This window comes from Ascaphus truei, chromosome 3, assembly GCF_040206685.1.
Source record: "Ascaphus truei isolate aAscTru1 chromosome 3, aAscTru1.hap1, whole genome shotgun sequence".
In the NCBI taxonomy this organism is placed as follows: Eukaryota; Metazoa; Chordata; class Amphibia; order Anura; family Ascaphidae; genus Ascaphus; species Ascaphus truei.
This window is the reverse complement of record NC_134485.1, coordinates 324,803,669-324,816,226: the sequence shown is the minus strand read 5'-3', so window position 1 is coordinate 324,816,226 and position 12,558 is coordinate 324,803,669. Positions and strand designations below refer to the sequence as shown.

Sequence of the window (12,558 nt, the reverse complement as noted above, 5' to 3'; positions counted from 1 at the left end):
AGGCATATAAAGTGTCAGATAACAAATGACAAAAGCCAAAGGGGTACAGAAAAGTACTTAGCACCAGTCCAGCAAGATGGTAGCAGATGTCCACAGCCGAGAGAGTACCCGTGGGTTCAGAAGAGGTAAGCCGCAACCGCTGCACTGCGCATGCTCCCGAGATGAGAGGGGCATGGACCGCAATATGCAGCAGGGAGGGGGAAAAACAGCTGAGGGCACCACCGCGTCCTGAAGAGACAGATATATATATATCCCCTCCTAAAAGGTTACTAGCAGTGTTGGCTTGTGTAAGGCCCCACCTTGTGTTGCCATCACAGGGAAGATATAAGGGAAGAGTCGGGAAAGTTAGATTCCCAGAGGTCAAGCGGAGAGGAGCCTCGGGGAGAGTAGATAAGTATGTTTATAAAGTAATAGCATAGACCAGCCCCCCCTGTTTATTATATTTTAGATAGGGAGAGTACGCCTTAAGTTGGGATCTCCAAAAGAAGGAATGCAGTCCTGAATAGTTAATGAAAAGGAATTCGGCACGCCACAGAGGGCTTCATGAAAGATGGTTCCCTGGTGCCTGCAGATCAGCACTAATATTCCTCATCAGTCTTTATGGAAGTGGCAGGTCCCAAACAGGCATTGGATCAAATAAGGCAGACCCACCAGGGTTCCTGTAGGGGCCCAGAGTAATCAGATTAGTACCGATGATGGTTCCGAAGCAACAAGTCCAACATCTACATGGAGCAACTAAGTAAATGTACCTCCGTTCAAGTGTTAAGAGTGACACTAATGGAAGAACCATATTCATGTCTGATATAAAATACAGTGCAACGTTGTCAAAATGTGTATAAGCGGTGCCTGTACTTGGGACATAAATAAATGACTGTTGCGCTACAAAAGTTCCTGGTGCCCATTGTTTTACAACCTTGCTATCTCATCGCCAAGCCGCCTGAATCGAGAACCTATAATCTTTGGTTAATACCCTGCAGATACAGGGGAAAAATGTATGGGTTCGTAACCAAACAAAAGTCTGTGATATCATCACAAGGGTGAAGAAATTAAAATGACAATGGGTCGGACAGATCCCAAGAAGAAATGACCATCGTTGGAGAAAGATGGTACTCTATTGCATTCCAAGAGAGATTAAAAGCCCAATACGATAACCAAAAATAAGATGGGAGGATGAAATCAGAAAATTTGTTGGACCATGGTGGAGAAGAGTTGCTTGCAACCGCAGTACCTGGACGATCCTTGGAGAAGCCTTCATCCCGCAGTGCATTGACCAGCGCTGCTGGTGATCCTGATATATATAGATGGATCTTACTCTAATCATAATTTATTTTTACATAGGTGGTATAGAGTATGGGTTAGTTTACATGTGTGTGCTTGGCATGTGTTCCTGTGTCACACTTACCACTTGCCCAGAACAGGAGTGGTGTATAGGGTTGATAATCCATGTTCTCCAGGTCAGACAGTGTAAGGGGGGATTTCTCAGGCAGCCTCTGATTCTCTGTGTAGGGAAAGCAACACACATGAGAGAGCAGCACGTGTGTACACTGGCGACACACTTTATTCGAGCTCGGCTAGTCCCACGAATTCAGGTATACCCGGGTGTATTGAGGTTTGTGACTGTTTTCTGCCCGAGTGCATTGGGTTATTTTCCAGGCAGGGATTGAAGCATTTTATTCCCGCTGGCTGCAATACTGCACAGTATATATATATATATATATACTGCATTACAATTCATGAATTTATGCCATCTGGTAGACACGCGAAGCATTGCAGCCTATTAAATCCTAATCATTATCATTTAACAGATCAGCCGCCCATCAGCCAGGCATGAACCCAGGCTGGGAAGGCAAACGCAACGGGGCTTGTCAGAGGTGAGGAGTGGCGCATTCCAGGTATCTGCCAGGTACATACTGGGTATTTGTTCGAATAAAGTGTGTCGGTGCAGTATGTGATGATGATAGGTGTGCAGATGTATGCAACTACTCTGATTAACTATACACCTTTGTGTGATTCAGGGAAATCCATTACGGTTTTACTTCCAGTTAATGTCAATGATTTTCATCACCATGGGGAGTGAAACCTCCAAAGCTGTAATTTCGGATCAGACTAAAGAAGAAATGACCATTATGGTTAATGGCAATTAAGATGACCGAATTAATCAAGCTTTATAGCATGTTTGGAATATTAGGGAGCATTCTCAAAACGGAGCACGGAGATGGATTTTGGAACAAGGAAATCTATCTGCAGGGAATGTAAACCTCTGCTTCCCACTCACGTGCTGATTCCCAGACTGAATTTAAATTCCGGCTGAAAACTTCACAGATTCAGCAAGTACGGATTTAAGAATAACCGAGCCAACACTCCCCTTAAACGCAGCAGTCCTCCAACCAGATTATATTTGTTAAAGGCTAGATGTTTATACACCCCAATGAAGTATAAGATGTGAATCACACGTGTGTGTGTGTGTGTGTGTGTGTGTGTGTGTGTGTGTGTGTGTGTGTGAATATATGGTCATTTTGTACAGTTGTGGGTGCCCTTCTTGGTTCACTGCGCCCTAATTATTATTTTGATTTTCTGAATTCTGCAATTAGTTATCTCAGTGTGTGTGTACCACAGTAATATGTTTTGTGTAAGATGATATTTTTTGTACTGAATTTGATTTAAAAAAAACACCCAGATCTCCTGGATCTTCTTCACCAAAAGAATTGCGTGTCCTTTGATTGGTGATTGGTGTCGAAAATGTTGCTACTTTTGAAACGCACCAGGCTAGTGGTTCTCAAACCTCTACTCGGGGACCAATAGCCACACCAGATTTTAGGAATCAACAATGCATTTGCACACGTGAGTTCAGCCAATTTACATTTAGTTAGGATATTGGTTGGTTACCCCACAAACCAAAGGAGAGGTTAGAGAATGGCAAAATAAACTTACTGCACTGGACTACTATTTATGTATGTATATCTTTATTTATATAGCGCCATTAATGTACATGACGCTTCACAGCAGTAATACACGTGACAATCATATAAATAAGAAATAATACAAACAACACATAATGGGAAGAGGTGCTTCAGACATAAATGTAACATTTAGTAAAAGGAATCCCAGCCCAAAGATCTTACCTACTCTCAATAGCCTGATGTATTCCAACAAAACTGGAGATAACAGTATCCTGATTGTGTGTGTCAGGAAAACCCCATTTACTTCCAGCTCTGCAAAACATATGTTCCTATCTCTAGAGCAGGGGTGCACAAACTTCATGCGCTGTGCCCTCCCTGCCTGCTCTCCCCCTGTGTCGCCCCCCTCTTTACCTCTAATGTGGCGTCAAATGATGCTGCGGGGTCATGTGACATCACGTGACATGACCCTGCAGCGTCATTTGATGCCATGTTGCCATGGAGACGCATGGACTGAAGTGGGGGCTTAAGCCGGGTAAATGAGCCACGACCCCCAAAAAATGTCTCGTGCCCCCCAGTTTGCGCACCCCTGCTCAAGAGCATGTCAGTTTAACACTATGCCTAGCTGACGAGTTAAAAGGCCATAAAACCTTATTTTATAATTCCAACACCCAACCAAGTCCGCTTTTAAGGCCAACCCCATACATTGTATTTTTACCCAAATTGTACCTTTTTAACCCCTGAAGCACCCGATGGATTAAAATACACAATATCTCATGATCTTATCATGACACCCGCGATCATTTTCTTTAAGAATCGGCGTCTCAGAGGCTGGTCACCCTTTTTGATAACATGTAACAAAATATAAAAGGCTCGAGGGTTGGTGTGGCACTTTTTGAAAAATGTAATGGCCTACGGTCTTGCCACTGTGTATCCTTTTTATGCAGGAATTACAGAGACGATGAGGGAGGATGGGAATGCGATGAAGAGACAGATGCAATGTCTCACCTGGAGTGAAAAGTAGGATGGAGACCAGCACCAGCGACATGACTACAGTGATCACCAGAACTGCCAGGCCGATCCCACGCCAGTTACGGGGTGGGGCGTCTGAGCTGCTCATGCCCTGGGAAAACACCAAACAGCATCAGTGTATGAGTCATGGGAAAAGGAGGAGCCAGCACTGCATTTATTGGTATACTCTCAATGTATTACTTCCTGGTAAAATATTTATAAATAAATAAATATAAATAAATAAATTTATTGGGACCATTATGGAAATACGTGACAAAAAAAATAAACGTGTGAGGGCAGTATTTATTGATCAAAATCCCTGATTTTAAGAGCCTAGACAAGCCAGAAAAACTCTCTGGGTCATATTTTCAAAATGTGACATCTATAATTAGAAAAATAAATCACTGAACGCCGTTCAAATTCATGTTTCTGTAAAACTAATACTGATGGTGCAAAGGCTCCTTGTCAGCTGTTTCCGCACATTTCATTTGTGACATACTGTAGGAAAAGGGTTGAGAGATGGCCGTTTGTTGCTTTGCATGGCCAAAAATGGGAACTTCTCAATTTTTCATACAAATACGTGTGGAGCTCACCAAGGTTAAGAAATAAGCATTTCAAAGAAAAGCCTTTTTCTTATGTAGCCCTGGGTAAGTTTGAGCTATGATTCTTTCTCCTCCTGGCAGTAATCATCCCTATTAAGGGCAGGTTTGCCAGGAGTAATCATGGGTTTTCCCTACACACACATGCTATGCAGTGAGGCCGTGAAGATAGTGTCATCAGGCTCTGTGTCCAATCACAGTGACACAGGGGTGGTTCCTATTGGAACTACTTATTGCACAGCATTTCCTGAATTTAGCAGTTCCTCTCCCCATTGAGAGAGGATAGTCTATCCCAGCAAGCTGCCAGGGCTCTGGCAGGCTTCGTGGCCCTCCTTCTGGGAGAGGTGGGAGACTATTCCTTTTACTCCACCAGGGAGTAAGAGAAGAGCTAGGACAGCTTCTAGGGCCCTGACTAGGAGTGATTGTCCAGGGACTTCCTTCGGGTGACAACCCTATGATGTGCGGCTGAGTGACCGGGCTGCATGATGGGCAGGAATAAAGTATATCCTTGATATAGAAACCTTCTTGCCTGAGCCTGGAATCATTCAGGGAGAAGTTGCACAGAGAAGTTCTCCTTCAGAGATTCCTCCCTACCATTCTGGGGATCTGTTGGAGATGAAGGCGCTGTACCAGTGAGTATTACTCAACTATACCTTGAAAGCCAATCCTGATATCATCCCCCATACCATCGTGGGAGACTCAGGGCCCCCTGTGCCAGCAGATTTGCACCATCTTATACACAGTAACCAGGACACCATTCCCCTAGGGTACCCGACATGAGATTGGTTGGGGGGGGTGGGGGGGAACAGTGTTACACTTACAAAACGTTTGCAAGTGTAGCTTACAATACAATGCGCTATACTCAAAGGTCATGTACAGTGTTGGAGCAGCAGGTATTTTGCAAAAGAATTTGAGTGGTGTAACTCATTTGGCAAAATATAGAAGAAACAGGAATATGATATTGACTACCATTTTAAAAGCAGCAATCCACAATGCTTTTTATATATTTTTCATTTACAGAAGGTCCCCTGGATCCAGTGTCAGATTTCCCATTAGGCCCGGGCCTAAGGCGGCAAAATTTGGCAAAAATGTTCGTCCCCATTTGCATTTGCCACACTTTCTGGCCTATCGGACCTAATGGGACTTATTTACCTGTGCCGGCCGCCTCTGTTCTGCCACCCTGCTTCTCCTTCAAAATCGAGCATCAAATGAAACCGCGGATGTCACAACTGACGTCACACAGCGTCTCGTTGCCATGGCAACCGTGACGTTGCGATGTTAAATGACATCATGATCCTGAAGGAGAAGACAGGGTGGTAGGCACAGGCATCAGACACAGGCAAGTGCCTAAGGGCGGCGGATTTGTAAATCTGCCGCTGCCTGGAGCTGAACCACAGTCCAGGAAATACAAGATGGCTGCTGGGATCAGCTTGTCTCTGGCAACTTTCGGTTGGTAACCCTGGCGTCCACGTTGCTTTTTTTTTTTCTCTCTCAAATTACTGGCAGATAAAAAAATGAATATCTTGGGAACTGAGGTGGCATACCACTTTGTTTCAGGTAATAAAAGGGAAAATAAGTGACATTTTAGGGGGATTGCTGCTTTCAAATGCGGTACATAACGTTAGCTTTTCAAAATGATATCTGGGAGTCTGCAGCAACAGCAGAGAAACAAATACCATGGTGATGGTACTAGCGGGGAGAAATGTGCAAATGTCTAGGTTTTCAGATTGCAAACATTCTGGTTATATTTCATAAGATATTCGTGAAAGTTTTCCAAAAGTTTAATACCCCATATTTTCTGTAATTGTGCTGCAATAGTTCTTCATTTTAAAGCAGATGTAACACCCTTCCCTCCTCCCCACCCCCCCCCAGAGAGACTTGCCTACAACCGGCGTTATGGTACTAACCTGCAGGCTTACAGAAGGCCTCTAAGCCTCCGCTCATAGGGAGCTTGGGGGTGCCTGCTGCAGCGCCTCCACCCCCGAGGATCCCCGCGTAGACAGGATGGCTCCTCACAGGAACGTGTGTAGATACACAGCAAATAATCACAGACACAATAGTAAAAAACAAAAACTCTTTATCGCAGGATCCCACAGGTATTTATATACAATACGTTATTATCCAAACCCTCCTATCCCAGGGAGCAGTTATACCCACAAGGATCCTAGTCGCACCCTATCCCTTTGGCACCTTAGTACCACAGATGTCCCTAAATGTACATGTTAGGGTAGCGCTACCCTCCCTTGTGTATTAATGGTGCACGTGGGTACCTTCCTGGTTACTCTTGGTTAACCAGGAAATCCTGATGTCGGAAGAAGAGCCGCATCCGTGATCCCACGATGCAGGGCCTCCCAACAATGTCCCCTCTCGCCTTGTGTCCGGCAGCCTCACGGTCGTCCTCCAATCTTAGGGAATCCTTCCCTGCAGTTCGTCCTGCTCCACTGGTGATCTAGCTAATGGGAAAGTCCCTTAGCTATTGCCGTCCTTATAGTACTCCGCTCAGGTGGCTCAGGGCCTATGGGGCGTTCTCTGGCCTAGTCCTGGCAGCCTGACTGGTTCCCAGGACACAACCTTCCCCTCTGCAGTCCCAGGCAGATCTGACCTTGCGGTCTCCAGTAACCCAGGATATCCTGCTTCACCAGTGGAGATCCCGTTTTCCTTTGCCAGTCAAAATGGCCACCGCACCTCCGCATAGCAATGGCAATGTTCCATTCTCTCTGTCCTGCCAACCAGAACATGGCCGATGCACCTCCGTATTGGAGCCTGAAGAGCTGCATCAGTTTCCCTGAGAGGTAAGGATGACTACCCTGCTACACAGAAGTTTTGTTTTTTTGCCAAACTTAAGTAAATGTGAGCATACCGTATATAAGAGCCAGGGTAGCATCCATTTCCTGTTTGCAGTCCTGAGTAATCTGGTGGTTTTCTCACAGGCACCGTTTATATTATGTAGTACTAGGAATACCCTGACCTTGTACACAATGAGAAGTGACTGAGGTGCGGTTGAAGCATCCGTCTTGTTACTTACAGTACACACTTAATCGTGTGGACATGTGTGTATGAAAGCAACTAGCCTCCCAGTGGTCTTACTTGCCTCACCGCAGGGCGCTAGAAATGATCACTCCCACAACCCCAAATGGTCACACCAGGATTAATTTAAGGACATACACCTTAGGAGTCCTACGGTAGAGTTACCCCTGTCTACCAGAAAAATATACTAATTTAAAAAAATAACATTTTAGCAATACGGGCTCGAAAAATAGGGCAATCTCTAAAAAACTGAATTGGTTCAATTAAACCAATTGGTTCAATTAAACTTAACAACTGAATTGGTTCAATTAAAATGCAAAGACAATACTTGTTACATTTTAGATGTAATAGTACAAAAGGCGTGCAGTGCTTGTTACAGAAAATTATTGCAAAATTGCATACAGTATTGTATCAGAAAGTTTATGAATAGAAAACCAATACATTACTGGCGAAAGTCTGGTCATAGCCCCTTCAAGGGGTCAGGAAGAGAAAATATGAGACCCGCACACTTAGTGTGCATCCCTGAGCAGATCGGATTGTTGAGTTTCAGATATAAACTCCTATAGTAAACAATCTCATTCATCTGTGAGAAAGAAAACAGATGTCTGACAAGGCTGGATGGGTGTGACCTACCCACTTTTTGTCACCCTCTCTCCTGAGAGACACCTTTACAACCAGCTGACCAAGAAGCATCGCAGATGCTTTAGACTTGTTTAATTTCTAATTATAGCAGAGAGTATAAAATACTCTATAACTCTCTCCAGATTAATGGCCCCCGAATCCCTGCACTGGAGGGATTGTGACGAATGCATACATATCACAGCTGACAGTTCTTTTTATACCATTTAGCATGAAATCATGTATCTGTTACTTGTAAACACTATATCCTCCCATGTTTTACATGACCACGTTCACGTATTCTTGCTCTCTCAAGCTCGTCCTGAGATGGAGCCACCAAACTGGAGAACTAGGGACAATCTCGGCCAAGCAAGATGGGGCCGGGAGCAAAGGAGCGACTCCTAATTGGATCCTGGTCGTCTGACCATTTACCTGTAGCAGGACATTGGCAGTCGGATACCTTTTTGTATCGCCATGCATACATTCTATGCTCAACGGGGGGTTATAGGATAGAACTTTAGCTGGCAGAAGCTCTTGAAAGGTCAGGGTTTTACCAGAACCCGAATCCACTAGGTCCTGGACAGACTCTTCCACACAGAGAAATACTAACCGCTCAACCTTAACAAACAAGTAGCAATGAAGTATCTAGATCTATGGGGTGCATGGGGTAATGGAATACTTATATTTACACAGTGATCCAAGAGGGATCAAAAAAAGATTATCCATACCTGCACTTAATCTTCAAATAATGTTGGTTTTAATTGGTGTTAATGCACCTGGGCTATACAGTATATCAGAAATCTGTCTGATATGACTGAGAACCAAAAACTACGTGGTCACAACCGAATGTCTAAAAACATCAAAAAAATAAAATCAAATCAAATAGACTCACTAAGTGCAACATATATATATATACGCAGTGTCAATTGTTAAAAATCCCCGGTGGTGGGATACAAAAGGTATATTGAAAATATGTTAATATACAGATAGATATAGGGAAATCATCGGTTTTGTAACAATATTCCCTGAGAGCAATTGTCACAAACCGCTTGGTTTGTATCAAGGTAAGTAGATAAATAATCTTATGAATCCAAATGATGTCAGTATGGATGTCTCAAATAGTGTAAAATATCCTGTCATAGAGGATCCCCCCTTTGAAGAAGAGTGCAAGACGCGCAGGACGGTCATGGGGTTTTAACTGGTGTCATGACGATGGCGCCGGGTGGTGGGGACAGACGCACCTGAGAACACACTCCTGCAAATTGATTGTATAGCGGTGGTTTTGTACTATTAGAGTGAACATGACTGATGCATACTGTCTGTTCTGAGGTTACTTTGTCTCCATGAGGGGGATGTAGCTAAGACTGACTCTGGATACTAAGGCTGCGTCCATAGAAGCACCGACAGCACTTCTCCGTGCAGGAGTGATTGTATGGACTTGCAGGCGAGCCAGCGTGTGCGATCGGGTGGCGGAGCACTGACGTCATGGGGCCAATAGCCCGAGAAGCGCCGGCACCAACGTCACGGCGCCGATGTCGTGACGCTGCTTCGCTCCGATTGGGTGTTTCAGCCCAAAGCGCGCTCAGATACAATTTCTGATGTCGGCTGAAAATCCCTGCGCCTCAGCACGCCTGCGGACACTCACGGAAGCCCCCTCTCAAGACATCCTCATTGAGGATGACGGGACTCATCGCGGAGCATCCGCACGGCTCAGCGCTGTTGGTCCTTCTATGGACTCAGCCTTACACAGAGAACCACAGCAATGCAGCATATGTATGTAATCACCTTACAGTTTAAATAGCTTTTCCCTGCAAGTGCAAAATATGTGCGCAAGTACTATGCAATTGATAATATTTCGAAGTACTATATTGCGACTTACGCTTTACCTTGTTTTAATAAATACAGGGGATCGTTCATGGGTTACATTGTACCTTCTGATTGATCAGTCACTACACTTGCTGAATATAGAGAGAACCTAGGGTGTAAAGAGAGTTTGGAATTACACCATATTGTATGGATCTGCTCTGCTGTGTTAAAGAGTTATGCCGACATAGCTGAATAAATCACTACACTCTATTATTGTCACGGTAGCTTATGACAAGATATAATGAACACCAAATATCTGGGTTGAACTGAACGAGGCTTAGATATAATAAAATATATTTATTCCTTAAAAAAGGTGAACACAGCAATATAGTACAATTAACAGACAAGAAGGTAACACTTACTTAGGGTTGGGGGATGGAGAAGTATCAGCTAGCAATTCTCCAGCAATCCGGTGACATTCAAGATGGTATCAGAAGAAGAACTAAAACTGTAGGGTTGACACAGTTTATATACCTGTGTAACCCTATTCTTAACATTGAATACAGACTATTGGGGAACAATTATCTGTATCCAATTCCTAATGTGGAGACACAGATTAACCCATGCACCCAGCTAATTAGCCCATGTGTACTGGGACTCTATGGGTAGCCCCATAATTAAATCAGGGGCAACGACCAGTCTACCAAATGAAGTATCTGCATTGTTTGTAGGTGTAGATATAACACTTACAAACCACTCCAGTTTGATGATTCTCCACCCTCAGGTAACAATTAGAGTGGCAGAGTCTGCTGATTAGTACTTGGTCGGCTGATTAATACTTAGTGTAAACAATCAGGCAGTTAACTTTTGATCATAGTGCTTAGGCTCAATCAGCCGGCTGCCCTTCATGACCTATTAGCATAGCAGATGGAGTCTGCATTGTCAGAGCAGATCCAAAATACCATACATATACACTTTAATATCTACACATATTAATAAGTTCCATTCTGGTGGGCTCAGTGGGTCGAAATTTGCCAGTTTTTAATGCCTACAGTGACTCCACACATTGGCCAAATATAAACTCTCTGCGACCTCCAGAACTGGAGATACAGAAATGCACTTTAAAACATTAAAATACAGGATTATAATGAAACATGGGAACAGGGGAACATACATTTTCCTGACATGACAAGGTGTAAGCCACATTCCTGGACCGCAGTCCAGTTAACCCCTTGCCTCCCTGGTGAGGTCAGGGGGTGGCCATATGGGGTGCAACCCCTTTAATACCGGGCCAACCCCCTTCTCCCTCTACAATTATGATTAACCCCCTTCGGTAACAACCAGGGACATAAGGATACATTCCCAATACTAAATGGTACCTCTCCTATGATTCAGTGAACACTGAATATGCTACTAATCATCGCTATGACAGGATACTTTACACTATTTGAGACATCCATACTGACATCATTTGGATTCATAAGATTATTTATCTACTTACCTTGATGCAAACCAAGTGGTTTGTGACAATTGCTCTCAGGGGATATTGTAACAAAACCGATGATTTCCCTATATCTATCTGTATATTAACATTGTTTCAATATACCTTTTGTATCCCACCACCGGGGATTTTTAACAATTGACACTGCGTATATATATATATGTTGCACTTAGTGAGTCTATTTTATTAACAACATTTTATTTTTTTGATGTTTTTAGACATTCGGTTGTGACCATGTAGTTTTTGGTTCTCAGTCATATCAGACAGATTTCTGATATGTAGCCCAGGTGTATTAACACCAATTAAAACCAACATTATTTGAAGACTATCTGTCTACTTTATTGTATTAGAATTTTTTTGGCAGAGTGCAGATATGGGTAATCATTTTTGATCAGACTTTTCTACAACTGGGACTGGAACCAGTGACGGCTTAGAGTTTTCTCTGACAGAGGCTGAGGTGATGGTCCAGCCGAAGCAGAAATCCATATGACGACACTCCATAGAACGGTGGACATGTTTCTGACAGGTGGAACATGGACTGCTCTGTCGCAGTGGGTTGTCGTGGAAACCCCTCAACTGGACGGAAGACTGGAAACCATAAACCGGGTGGGTCTTGTGTGTGACATCCTCCGAAACTCCCCTCTTTTGGTGATAAGCCAACTTCAGGAAGTAAACAAGGGTCTCGACAGGCAGCAGCGTCAGGACCTCTCCATTTTTGGAATGGTTGTTCCCTTCGTGGGGCTTGGCGGTCCCGTGCTGGTGGGTCCTGTACCGTCAGGTCCAAGTCTTTCTCCTGGTCCTCGGCCCCAAGAATATTTTCCATGAGCTGAACAGCCAGAGCTAGGGTTTTGGCAGCATGGTGTTTTAGCCAGGAGTGAGTGGGTGGAGTTATCATCTGTAGGAATTGTTCCGGAACTACTTGTTAGAGAATCCCCTCCTTGGTGCAATGTTCTCTCTGTATCCACCGAGTACACAAGTCCAGCAAGCGGTGAGCTATGACCCGGGGTCTCATCTTGGAGGTGAATTTCAAGTTTTGAAACCACTGTCGGTCAGGGCTAAGCAATCCAGAATGGCTCATTTCACCTTTACAACCAGCTGA

The 12,558-nt window shown here is 44.0% G+C and overlaps 1 protein-coding gene across 1 annotated transcript in view; it reads right to left on the bottom strand.

Annotated features, from left to right (window-relative positions):
- Positions 1-12,354, bottom strand: part of LOC142490742 (inactive dipeptidyl peptidase 10-like) — a 75,894-nt gene extending 63,540 nt beyond the window's left edge. Inside the window, exons 1-4 of the mRNA XM_075593158.1 lie at positions 12,232-12,354; positions 11,907-12,119; positions 3,906-4,020; positions 1,403-1,498 (exon numbers count right to left, since the gene is read on the bottom strand). Of these exons, the coding sequence (XP_075449273.1) occupies positions 1,403-1,498; positions 3,906-4,020; positions 11,907-12,119; positions 12,232-12,354 (547 nt within the window). The remainder of the gene's footprint in view (positions 1-1,402; positions 1,499-3,905; positions 4,021-11,906; positions 12,120-12,231) is intronic.
- Positions 12,355-12,558: the final 204 nt, after the last annotated feature.